At 40.0% G+C, this 14,110-nt stretch overlaps 1 protein-coding gene and 1 pseudogene across 1 annotated transcript in view; one reads left to right on the top strand and one right to left on the bottom strand.

Annotated features, from left to right (window-relative positions):
* Positions 1-14,110, top strand: part of Kcnq5 (potassium voltage-gated channel subfamily Q member 5) — a 550,136-nt gene that overhangs the window by 422,995 nt on the left and 113,031 nt on the right. Inside the window, exons 4-5 of the mRNA XM_032900855.1 lie at positions 11,391-11,566; positions 11,818-11,943. Coding sequence (XP_032756746.1) covers positions 11,391-11,566; positions 11,818-11,943 — 302 coding nt within the window. The remainder of the gene's footprint in view (positions 1-11,390; positions 11,567-11,817; positions 11,944-14,110) is intronic.
* On the bottom strand, positions 9,822-10,368 carry LOC116899248 (annotated as a pseudogene).

Genomic DNA, 14,110 nt, shown 5'->3' with positions numbered 1-14,110 from the left:
ATCAGAGAGCCATGAGTTTGATTCCTGCCTCCACTAACTAACTAAATGACTTGGATGTGATCCCTAAACTTGTTTAATATCAATCCTTGATCTATAAAAGTGTTAAGGATGCAGACATATGTTTGACATTTTTATTCTTTGAGATTAAGAAGTCATCATGTCTCCAAGCACACGAAGGCAGGCGAAGGGCTTAATGTGTCTTATCTCACTTAATCCTGCCACAAGCCTTGGAGAAAAGTGAGTCTATTCCTGAGTTCCAGGACTCTACGACTCCACAAGATTAATAGACCTGAGGCCACACAGCTAGCAAGGGGCAGAACTGGTAACTCCACATTGGTAGGCCTCTGGGCCTCCTTGGAGAACAATTATAGAGAAGTAATGAAGTAGAATCTTTAAACTAAGCTCACCTCACAGGCTCATATATCAGAGGTACTCAATAAATGTTGCCCATTTCCTTCACTTTCCTTACCTCTGACTAAACAAATTACCTTGGTTAATGTACTAACCTACCTGAACCATAACTTGTTTTTTTCAATACAAGAGCTGTCCATACGTGCTTGCTCTAGAAACTACTGGATACATACACACCCTCAGTTTTACACACGCTTCTGCCCAAAGACAATAACCACTGAGATGGAAACAAACATAGATAAAAGCACACACACACACACACACACACACACACACACACACACACACAAATACATAAGAACATTTGTTTGCATTTATACTATAAGATCACAAGATCCCTTTGTGAAGCAAGTCGGAATCATCCTACATATTCTGCTGTGAAATTAATTCTCCAACATAAGGATAATTGGAATAAGTTTATCTCGTCTTTTAAAACATGATCATGGATCTTGTTGTTGATTGATATCTAGGCAATACTGACAGCAATAATAAATTAGCTATTTATTACACATTCCCATGTGTAATGTAAGGTCCCCATGACATAGAGACTTTTGGATCTTTATTTTATGAACAAAATGAGCCACAGAGAGATTCAGCAACTTCACCCAGGAATTCCAGGTAACAAGAGGCACATCCAGGGTTAGAACCCAGACAGGCACCATATCCTTGATCCTACTTCCTTACCCTGCACTTCCTAAAAAGGAAGTACCATATTATTTTCCATTAATCCATTCTTAATAAAGAACTGCATTTTCTAATTTTGGTTTCACAAAAGTAGTTGAATAATGCTTATTATTACAACATCCAAATCCCCTTGTTACAGTAACTTAAAGTAGAAGTTAATGTTCTCCTTGTTTAATGAAGGTGCTTCCCATTGAGAGCAAATGCGATCAGGGATTTTTCTACTCTACACGGTTATTGAGGCTGACAAAAGCTGCTACACATGGCTTCTCAGAACATGAAGCCATCACGACATGAAGCTGATGCACAGGGAAAGAGGAAGCTGTGTGTGTGTGTGTGTGTGTGTGTGTGTGTGTGTGTGTGTGCAGCCTAAACATGATAAATATGTCCACTCACTTCCTGTCACCTAAGAGTGGTCACATCATCTCATTCAGAAGGGCTGAAGGTAAAGGGAACCCCAGAGTGGGCACCGTCTTGGCAAGGATAGCTTTCTATGTTGAAGCTATTACCTGTGCTGGGCCGTTACACAGACAATCCTGATCAACAGTGATCTCTGACTAAGCACACAGAGTAGCCAAAACAAAATAAGGGAAAATGGACAGAGTCATTCTAGATAACTCCAAATAATGTGAACCCAAGGAATCTGTGGAACACACACGCACACACATACAATTGGTAATGATTTATACTATACAGGGCTACGTGCGGAAATCTTAGAGCAGTTTAGTCATGTTTATAACATACTCACCACAGCATCTAATCCACTACTATTATTGTTAGGAATAATGCTGTGCTTTACTAGCGAAGAGAAAGAAATGATTGCTTTCCAATGCCGTTCATGAGAGTCAGTGGCATCATTTTGTGTGTACCCTGACATCAGTCAAAATCCAGAACGTGTAGTTGCAATTCTCTATCTAGAAAAAATTCTTTAAAAGAAACCTGCAAATGAACATCCCTAAAAACATAATATAAGTAGGCTGAGCAGGTGATATTTATATATTCAGGAAATATATATATACACATATATATATTTCATATCCATATATCCATATATTCATATAAGTAGCTATGAATAACAGTTAATGGAAAAAGATTCCATGAATTTGAAGAGATGAAAGAGAGATCCATGGGCAGGTTTGGAGACAAGAAATGAGTGGGAAAATTATATAACTATATAATGATCTCAAAAAATAAAAGAAATATTTTTTAAAATAAAAATAGATCCATAGATATACACTGATTTCATCATTTTACTAACACGACTGTAAGTGAGTCAAAACCTTATTAATTGATAGATAAATAAATTCATTGTTTTCTTCCACATACTTATGGTATTTTGATTGTGTGTGTGTGTGTGTGTGTGTGTGTGTGTGTGTGTGTGTGTAAAACTTTAAAACATCTATTTCACTAAAATCACTCCAATTTGGGGTTATTGGCCTTTTCAAAAACAATGAAATGCAAAGAATTTTAAGTACAAGGAAGACAGGCATGGTGTTAGGAGACGCTTTCTGAGAATTTCTGAAGATCGTCTAAGAATCTAGAAAGAATTTTGCCTCGCATGTTCAGCATGTGCAGGGCTCCAGCCATGGCTGTCCTGTGTGTTGCTTCTAAAATGTTTCTCTCCTTACGATCACTAGTGTTGAAGTGTCTGGACATGCTCTTCTCGGTCCTTATAATTCAGTTCTTCCCACTGAGCTGAGTCCAATCAGATGCATCATGTATGTAGGGCAATCGTGGCAGAAAGCAAAGCGTGTCCAGTACAGACGTATAACTGTCCTTGCTTTAACCCAGCCGTGGGGTCTACGACCCGGTGCCTTTGCATGTGAATCTGCCTTCTAATAAGAGCTCGCAACGACTAATCTCCTTTAAACTCCACCTGTAACGATCCATTCATATTGATTTTGCTGACTATACAATACTGGAGCTAAGTTAGAAGAATCTGATAAACTCCAGCGTGTCTTAAATATCATTATGGATTTTAATGTGTTCAGATCATTTCCAGTTTCCACAAACCTCAAAAAAGAAAAATCACTGATAAATCTAAATGACTCAGTACATCATGAGCCTCCTCTATTCAGCACACTGTGAACGTCCTCCACAATACAGTATTGGTCTTTGTTTTCTATTTCTCCCGGCTGCTTAGAATCACTCCGTGATCTTTCAACATTTCCCAAGGTATTCAGATATATTTCCTTGGGAAGAAGTAAGCATTAGACCCACAGGTTTTCTTTTTTCGTACGGTCTTTAAGCTCTTTATTTCTTAGCTTTTCTATGTCTTTCTTTAGCCCCGTTTTCCCCTTGATACACTCATAAAAAGAGCTTCTGTTCTTAGCATCATTTTATGTCTGTCTGTTCCCCTTCCTGCACTCTGCCTTCCCTCAAGGCTTTGAGTCATAACAACTTATTCTTGTTTCATTATACACCTTATTTTCATAACTTTTCGCTTTTCTCTCCCCCATCACCATCCTAGCCAGACTTTCTCAGCCAAAGACTGATATAGCACAGTCCTTACGCAGCCTCAGCACTGGCTACGCTGCTTACAGAGGTTGAGCCTCGGTTATTGACTGCTACGATCTTCAGTTTCTCAATTTGTTCACAGAGTGGCTCAAATGATTAGATATAGTAAAACACACACACACACACACACACACACACACACACAATCAGGATTCCTTAACCTCAGGACTATTGACATTTGGGGCTAAGTCATTCTTTGTTCATTGGACCACATTAGATATTAAAGGACATTTAGCAAAAAAAAAAAAAAAAAAAAAAAATTGCTTCTTATGCCCAAAAATGTCACTCTCAACTATGCCCAAAATGGCACTTAAAATATATTTATATGTTCATAGCTAAAAGAGATATCTCAGTGGGTAAAGTGCTTATTGCCATTCCTGGCAGCTTGACTGATTCTCCAGAACCCTCATAGTAGTACAGAACGACTGGTACAGGTTTTCCTCTGGCGTCCTCATGTGCAACAGGTAACATCGCAGAAGAAATGACTACCACAAGTTGTCCTCTGATATTCACACATGTGCTGTGGTGCGGCCTCCCAATAAATAATAAAACAATTTTAAAAGAAAAGAAGTACCTACACTGGGGTTAGGACAAGCGGCAACCAACAGATTGGGAAAAAGATCTTTACCAATCCTACAACAGATATGAGGCCTTATATCCAAAATATACAAAGAACTCAAAAGTTAGACCGCAGGGAGACAACAACCCTATTAAAAAATGGGGTTCAGAGCTAAACAAAGAATTCACAGCTGAGGAATGCCGAATAGCTGAGAAACACCTAAAGAAATGTTCAACATCTTTAGTCATCAGGAAATGCAAATCAAAAACAACCCTGAGATTTCACCTCACACCAGTGAGAATGGTAAGATCAAAAACTCAGGTGACAGCAAATGCTGGGCGAGGCTGCGGAGAAAGAGGAACACTCCTCCATTGTTGGTGGGGTTGCAGACTGGTACAACCATTCTGGAAATCAGTCTGGAGGTTCCTCAGAAAATTGGACATTAACTGCCTGAGGATCCAGCTATACCTCTCTTGGGCATATACCCAAAAGATGCCCAACATATAAAAAAGACACGTGCTCCACTATGTTCATCGCAGCCTTATTTATAATAGCCAGAAGCTGGAAAGAACCCAGATGCCCTTCAACCGAGGAATGGATACAGAAAATGTGGTACATCTACACAATGGAATATTACTCAGCTATCAAAAACAACAACTTTATGAAATTCGTAGGCAAATGGTTGGAACTGGAAAATATCATCCTGAGTGAGCTAACCCAATCACAGAAAGACATACATGGTATGCACTCATTGATACGTGGCTATTGGCCCAAATGCTTGAATTACCCTAGATGCCTAGAACAAATGAAACTCCAGACGGATGATCAAAATGTGAATGCTTCACTCCTTCTTTAAAAGGGGAACAAGAATACCCTTAGCAGGGAAGAGAGGCAAAAGATTAAAACAGAGACTGAAGACACCCATTCAGAGCCTGCCCACATGTGGCCCATATATATACAGCCACCCAATTAGACAAGATGGATGAAGCAAAAGAAGTGCAGAATGTGTAGATCTCTCCTGGGGAGACACAGCCAGAATACAACAAATACATAGGCCCGAATGCCAGCAGCAAACTACTGAACTGAGAATAGGACCCCCGTTGAAGGAATCAGAGAAAGAACTGGAAGAGCTTGAAGGGGCTCGAGACCCCATATATACAACAATGCCAAGCAACCAGAGCTTCCAGGGACTAAGCCACTACCTAAAGACTATACATGAACTGACCCTGGACTCTGACCTCATAGGTAGCAATGAATGTCCTAGTAAGAGCACCAGTGGAAGAAGCCCTGGGTCCTGCTAAGACTGAACCCCCAGTGAACTAGACTGTTGGGGGAGGGCGGCAATGGGGGAGGGTGAGGAGGAACACCCATAAGGAAGGGAGGAGGGAGGGATGTTGCCCGGAAACAGGGAAAGGAATAACACTTTCGAAATGTATAAAGAAATATTCAGGTTAATAAGAAAAAAAAAAAAAAAAGAAGTACCTAGATTCACAAAGACTTGAAGTGTGAGGGTGGGGGGATAACCAGGGGGCCCCCACCTGCTCAGAGGAGAAGGGGAGAGAAGATAGGGGAAGGATTATGGGAGGGGGTCACTGGGAGGACGCAGTGAGCGGGATGTAAAGTGAGTAAGTAAAAAAATAAATAAAATTTTTGAAAAATCAAAAAGAAATACTGCTTCTGACCACTAGATATCAATAGCAACTTCCTCTCATCTGTGACAATCAAATATGTCTCTGCAAACCTACAAGTGACCCTGGGGGACGACCGATTTAATTTTGACCCTGGGTTACTGCTAAATGCATAAACCAATAAACAAATAAATCTGAATACTTCCTAATAACTATGCCCAATGAATCACTCAGCCGCAGGGGCTCCCTATTGCTCTTACCTATACTGAAATGGAGTGTCTTCAGGAAATGCAAAGCTCCAATGTTTCAAAATATGTCCTTGTATTCATAACAGAGTATCTTATATTCATGTTTCATCTCTTCATACATTGAGACATTGAATCTTGATCATAGGTACCCTCAAATCAGGTTCACTCTACCCAGATCTCCCAATTCTTCAATCCCACTCTCCCCAGGCACCTCCGTGTATCCCCCTGTCCCTTTTGTCCTCTCCTTTCTTGTAGTCACTAAATAATGGACTCCGGTTAGTTCTTCTTGTTAACTGATCATGGACTGGTAGCTACAGCCCCAGAGCGCTTGTGAATCCAGCGGCCATGTCTTGTCTAAAACACAGGGCTTCACAGCACTCCTCCTAGCTTCCGGCTCATTTATTTATTTTTTTTTCTATCGCTTCTTTTGTGCTGTTCTCTGACCCTTGTTGCTGTTCTAGGTGTCCCACTTGGGGGCTGAGTACTAAGAGTCACATATTCTGACGCTCTGACCAATTATGAATGTCTGAATTAAAAAGGACTAGAAAAGAGAATATTCCCTAGAAAAGAATGGGGAATCCACTAGTGCGTGAACGTAAACTTAAATGTTTAGACAATTGTATAACAACATGTCATTTGCTAAAATAGCAATGGTGGGTTCCTCTTTAAGGTCTATGACCTCCTAAGCCTTTGGCTAAGTTTATGGTACCAGACACAAATTCCTTCCTGTAGAGCAGGCCTCAAATCCAATCTACAAAAAGTTGGTTACTACACACCCTTTGGTCTACTATTGCACCAGTGGCACATGCCTGGAAAGTTAGTATCTTACTCTAAAGGGTTCTCCCCCAGTGACCTACATAACATGTTCCAGCCCTGTGAGAGTCAGTCATAAGTAAAGAGGTTTTCAGATTAGTTCCTATTTGCTTTCTCCATGTCCTGACACCAAAGTATATCATGTCTTCTGCAATAGTGTCCTAACATCCAGCTACGATGAGCAGCCAAGGGCAACGGCAATATCTTGTGCTGTTTCAAAGACCTTTGGGTGTTCCCTAACCAATAACTTCCTGGTTAAGGATATATGCCCAATTCTGCAGAACCATTGTCCATTGTCCATCTGTGTTCAACTATTGTTTTTTAAATTATATATTTTGATTAGCCTACACAGTAGTGAAGTTCACTTGGGGTTTTTTTTTATTGCTTTATTTATTATTTATTAGGAGGACTCACTTCAGCACTGTATTAATGTCAGAAAACGACTGTGGTAGTCAGTCCTGCCACTATGCCGGTTATGGAGATCAAATTCACGTCATCAGGCTTGGGAGCAAGTACATTTACTTGCTGAGCTGATTCGCCAGCCCTGCACTGTAGTTCTTAACGAGATACAGTATAGAAGCTACTTTTAGGCATTTTTGTTTTTAATCTGAGGTTTTTTTCTGTAAGTTTTACACTGCATTTACTGTCAGAGGTACTTAGGAGATTTTTATTTTCAAAAAGTCCTTCGGCTACATAAAAGAAGGAAAATAAAAAAAAAAACAAAAAACAAAACCCAGTGATTCAAGTCTATGGAACCTCCATTCTATAAGCTAAATTAACTAACAAGAAACATAATAAACATATGAAGAAAAATTACTCCTAAATTCCACAGGACCCTAGCAAATACTGTAGGTGGTGCTGATTAAAGGAGAAAAAAAAAGAGTGTGTTCTAAGAAAGAAAGAAAGAAAGAAAGAAAGAAAGAAAGAAAGAAAGAAAGAAAGAAAGAAAGAGAGAAAGAAAGAAAGGAGAGAGAGAGAGAGAGAGAGAGAGAGAGAGAGAGAGAGAAAGTTAGTTCTGTGTCATTTGACTGCTCATTTTCCTGACTTCTAGTTTCCTCTTCTGATCAGAATTACAATGAGGATATTAAATCCAATCTGCAGTTACCTTTGCATATTTCCTGACTTTAGACATTTAGATTATGAATCACCGTGTGACTAATTTTAAATTTTCTTCAAACTAGCAGTGTTCCTTTTACTTTCTCTAGCTTTTCTGTAATGTGCTAAATTCATAGCATACTTTTGGAGGTATTTGTCTAAAAGATTGACAAATCGATTTAAAAAAAAAAAAACAAACAAACCATACAATGCATTTATTCCACACCTGTCTTCATCCCGGAAATGAAATCCATAGAATTTCTAATTAATAAGTTTCCTAACACTCAAGACAAGTTTGTGGGGCTGGAGAAAGGGCTTGGTGGCTAAGAGCACTGGCTGCTCTTGCAGAGAACCCGGGCTCAGTTCCCAGCACCCACGTGGTAGCTCGCAAACATTTATTACTCTAGTTCCAAGGTTTCTCTTGTCCTCTTGTGGCCTTTGTGGACAAGCACACATGTCAGAAATAAGACTGGGGTCTAGAGAGAGTGCAGAAGTTAAGGTAGCATATTACTTCACAGAGAGCCAGGATATAGTTCCCCTCAGCCAAGGTAGGTGATGGTTTACAACTTCGTGTAAATCTAACTCCTGGGTCTCAAATACCTGCTAATCTCTGTGGTATCTGTACTCACGTGCACACACACACACACACACACACACACACTTACAAAGATACACACACACTTAAATGATACAGTGTAAAAATTATAGAAATACCATGCATGGTAGTTATTTTAGTTAGTTAGATATTCTTTCCAGTGTTTTGACTGCTTCAGAACATAAAGAAGTATGAAGTTGGTAATATGCAGGAATACAATAAAATAAAAGCAAAAAATATCTACCGGGCTCATAAAATCGGTGTCTCTTCGAAGTCATAGTTATCACAGTAAGTTATCTCCAAATGGTGAAAACCATGATTTTTGTGTGCATATCACATTTTTTAATTGTTTATTTTAGTTTATATATTTGTGTATAAGAAAACCCCAACATTATGAAAATTTAGAATTTGGAAAATAAAAATTCCCTGTATTTAATATCACCTGATTGCCTACCTCCCTACAGCTAATTAATGGTGATAACCTAGGCAAATTTTCATATGCTTCTCTAGCCTACACTAATTGATGCATATGCCAGCTCAAATGAGATTAGATCACACATTTCCAGATGGATTATACTCACCTAAAATGTCTTCGGTGTCTGCAGCAACATTTGGTACCTTCTCAGCAGCAGGAAAGGATACATTTGAGGCCTTCTGGTACCTCATCACAAGGTAGAGTCTAGGTCTGACCACAAATGTCCCCTGCCTCATCCTTGTGCTGTCAATCACTGATCCTTTCTCTCGGACCCAGGATCTAAGAGGGCCACCAGCAGAGTGACTCAGACATACTCTGGCAGTTTACCCAAGGAGGTCTCACCATTGGGAAGGAAAATCTGAATGAAGAAGGTACATTTATACATCTGTCATTCCTGAGAATCAAAGACACATGTCAAGTGCTATACCTTAGACCCTCGGAACAGAACTCAGCCTTGGCGTGTGGAAGCCCACTCGTGCACAGCCTACTTGAAGCAGGAAGGAAATTTGACTTGAAGAGAAGTGAACCCTAACATTGCCAAAGGATGCCATTCTTTTTCTCTTTGTTCTTAAGACCTCAAAACCCTCTTCCTACCATGTATGGATTTAATTTTGAGTGATTATGTCCTCTTTTGTCTTTTCTATTTTACAATTTCTTTTTTTTTTTTTCCTGTTTCAAAAAGCTTTATTGTACTTGGTCCAAGACTTGGGAGAGGCTCCAGAGTGGTTACAAAGCTGCCCAGTGGTTTTAGAGGTTCATCCAGGTAGAGGTCCTAAGGCGGCTTCGCTCAGAAGGCCTCCTAGTCCTGCTTGAAAGTGAGGCGCTCAAAGAGATACTCGCCCAGAGGTGCATGGTGCACACCTGACTATGCTGGTTGTGGCCCTGCCACCCTACGGAGGTTGGTCAGGTGGTTGCCCATCTTCTTGATGAACTTCACCTCTTTATCCAGGAAGTGGCTTCCCCAAGAAGACACAGAGATGAGGATCTGTGCTGGCAGAACCCAGGGGATGCAAGAGGACCTGGTTCACGTTCTTCTTCAGGGCCAAGGCAGCTTCCATGGCCTCCAGGGTTTTACCCCACTCATCTTGAGATGGCTTCTGCATATCCCGGAAGAGTGCATGGCCCCCGCGATCGTTCTGCAACTTGAGGAGAGGCTCGGTGCCCTCGCACTTCTCCTTAGCCAATTTGCGAAAGAAGTGGCCTAGGCCCTCCAAAGCCACGTCATCCTGATCAAAAAAGAAGCCCAGAGAGAGGTAGGTGTAGGAAGCCTGCAAGTTTAAATTGACCAAACGGTTCGTGGCAGTTTCCACTTCGGTGAAATAATTCTGATGAATCTGAGAGGTCATGGCTGATCCGGAGTATGGGACTAACCTCCAGACGGTGCTGGCTGGTCCTAGGAGCCGAAGTCGATGAGAAGATGGTCCCAGAGGCTGCGACTGGAGAGACTTGTAAGGCGGCTGCAAGCTAATAAAATGGGAGTCCCCTCGTCTGTTCCATTCAAACACTGTTGAAGCAAGACACAGATCCACGGGACCTCCAAGGCGGTGTTCCTATTTTACAATTTCTCTTTTCTGGTTTTTTGTCTTTTCTCTTTTACAAAAAGAACTGATTTTTTTTTAAAGTCAAATGCCAGAAACATCAAACATTAAGTATCCATTTCCACACAAAGTACATGGTGCATGATTGCATACTGTATTGTTATAGACATATTTGATTTGTGTACGAAACTTTCACCGAACTGGCAGCCGAGTTCAAAGAACATACTGATCTTTCAGAACATCTAGAGCTTTCAGATTACTGGAGACTTTCGTTAAGCAGTAAGCACAACTGTGGACTCCACAACACAAGAGAATAGTTGGGTAAAAGAGGATACGATATTGTTTGGCAAAACTAGCAAGAGTCATTATGGTACCAAGCAAGGACATTTTATCAGGGCATAGAATCTGACTTCTCTGTCCCATTAACCAGGGAGCCAGAGTGTTGGGGGCTAGTTGGGAGCCTCCTGCCGCAGTCGAGGCAGTTAATGAAAGAAGAATTGCTTGAAAGAAAACTTCATAGCCTTGCAGCTTCCCAAGACACTGAATTCCCTGGAGGCTGCTGTCAATCTATTGAAGCTTATGTGATTTAAAATTGTACAGGTAAAAGTGCACAGTGGTCAAGGGACCAGAGCTAAAGTGACAGGTAGGTCATGTTCTGGGCCTTTTAGCTCTGCAGTCAATAGACTCCCTGCTACTACGTACGTCCTGGTAGGCGAAACGGAGTGTAAGTTTACTCAAACTGACCCACATGAACATTTCAGAAATATTGTTTTGGGATATAAAATATATTACTCGTGTGACTTAAGGATGTCTCAACCTGTTTCTTTCAGATACCATTGTTCTTATCGCTTCAATAGCAGTTGTTTCTGCAAAAACTCAGGGTAATATTTTCGCCACGTCAGCGCTCAGAAGTCTCCGGTTCCTACAGATCCTGCGTATGGTGCGCATGGACAGAAGGGGAGGGACCTGGAAGTTGCTGGGCTCCGTGGTTTACGCTCACAGCAAGGTAAAACTGCTCTTTCTGCATTGTATAGGAAAAAGTTTGAAATGTTCTGTTGATTGCGATCAGGTTTAATAAACATTATTGCTACAGATTGTAGCTTAAGCCATTTGAAGCCCTGATACGTAATGCGTTATTTTAAAACCTTCGTATATTTCCTAGAAGTAGTAACATGATTGAATCATACCTAGAGTTCATGTTTCCTCTGTCAAAGAATACCGTCGCCTCTAAAATCTTTTAATCCCTTTTATACCTAGGAATTAATCACAGCCTGGTACATTGGATTTCTGGTTCTTATTTTTTCATCTTTCCTTGTCTATCTTGTGGAAAAAGATGCCAATAAAGAGTTTTCAACATATGCGGATGCTCTCTGGTGGGGCACAGTAAGTATAAAAATTTGTTTTTATCTACTAGCTATTACGGAATGTCTCCCTGAATATAACATAGCAAATGGTCTCAATGAAAAATTAACTTCCTAAAGGGGTGAATATGGAAATATATGGTATTTGTAAGAGGTCTGAGGAGTTTCCCTGCCTTTTGGGGCAAACAAAGTTAAACTTAACACCTAAATTATCATTTATATTTTTTGAGGGCTTGGCTGTTTCCTAAGTAAAAATTACCATTTTGAAAATACAAAATGTTAGCAGGATTATTTGTTTTAACTTTATAAACCAAAACAGACAATTCATGACATGATTTGTCTCTCCAGAAAAAAAAAGAAAGAAAGAAAAGAGGGGTTTTAATTGTCGAAAGAGTGAAAGGAAGGAGTGTGTGGAGGTACAGGCCAGAAGTCTTAACACTGAGGTAGAAGGATCACGAGTCTAAAGTCAGTTAGGGGGCTAAATAGCACCACACTTTAAAAAAAATAACAGAAACAAAAAAGTTGGAAAGGCAGCTGAGACAAAGAGAGAATAATTAAATGGATCGATCAATGAAGACGAGAATGCTGGGAGGAACATCTGAGCTAGCAGAGCAGCGATCATACAATATTTCCCATTCACAATGCCACTTTACACTGTTACAAATATTTTTCAAGCAAGGTAAAAGCAAAAAGTAACAGTTGTTGTACAAATAGAAAACAACTGGGCAGTGGTGCTGCACACCTTTAATCCCAGCACTAGGGAGGCAGAAGCAGGAAGAGCTCTGAGTTTGAAGCCAGCCTGGTCTACAGAGCAAGTTCCAGGACAGCCAGGAGAGAAAATTAAAAATTAAATGCATGCTGCCTATTATATTTAATTCATTTAAATAATTCATCAGTCATGTGTGACAGACAGTTCAAAATAATGAACAGAGCCCAGAAGGAATTCCTAAATGTCAGGATATTAAAACGTAAGGACAAATAGAGGGAAATCTGTCTGCTTTCGTGATATAGGAAACAGATCAGTGAACATCCACTATACAAAATTTATTTGCACATATACGGCAAAAATTATTTTTTTTGCATTGCTATGTGTTATCTTCAATTTACCCAGTTGTAAAATAGCTCAGAAAGTCACAAAGACACAGAATGCAATAGTCTGGAAAGGGTGTACTGTGAATAATGCATTTTTCCTTTCAGGCAAAAGTTCTCAATGCATGGTGAAGAATTTATAAAATGGCCATTTGGAACTTGCTCCCTAAAAAGAATTTACAGGATATGGGAATAACTTATACAATATAAGAATTATAGTTCTTTTTATTTTATATGTTTACAGTGTTTTAATGGGGAGTTATATGGAAACACACAAAATTTGTAATTGTGTAAGATATTTTCATTTTATTCTTGAGAATATAATTCCAACATTACTCTCTTCCATTTTCTCCCTCCAAACCCTCTCCTATAGCCCTCTCCGTTCTCCTTCGAATTCACGGCTTCTTTTATTTAATAGTTGTTATTGCACATATTTACACATATATTCCTAAATATTACTTGCACCATGCATATAATGTTATTGTATGTAGGTCTTCAGGGCTGACCGTTTGGCACTAGACAACCATTTGGTCTGCTCTTCTGTAGGGAAGACCACCGCTTCCATTCCCAGATTTCTTTAGTTGCCTTCAGTTCTTTGCATAGGGTTGAGGTCTCATGGACTTTTCCCCATCCCCTTTGTCCTCTGGTATTGTCCTTGCTCAGCTCACGTTTGGACAGTTGTGTTAATGACAGTTTATGGGTGTAGCTTCTGATATTACTAGGAGACACACTCTCACAGCCAACTCCTGATCCTCCAGTTCTGACCATCTTATTACCACCTCTTCTGCAATCGTGGACACAAGAGTGTTTTGTAGATGTATCCTCTGGGACCAGGCTCTACAACATTTCATTCTGATTGGCTGTAGTTTTCTGTAGTAGACACTGCGGTGAAGAGAAATTTCCTTGATGAGAAGTCAAGGTTATACTTATCTGCGGGTATAAGTAATTAAATTTACATTGTTGCTAGGGGCTAGTTTGACTTACTTAATTATTAGCTATAGATTCTCCTACAATGGCTCCACTAACACTGAATAGTTAGCTAGGTTTCCAATACCAGAAGTGATTAATCCTCTTGATTAGCAGAACGCAGGTCCAATTAG

This window comes from Rattus rattus, chromosome 4, assembly GCF_011064425.1.
Source record: "Rattus rattus isolate New Zealand chromosome 4, Rrattus_CSIRO_v1, whole genome shotgun sequence".
NCBI classification, from domain to species: Eukaryota; Metazoa; Chordata; class Mammalia; order Rodentia; family Muridae; genus Rattus; species Rattus rattus.
This window is presented reverse-complemented; position numbering and strand designations above follow the sequence as displayed.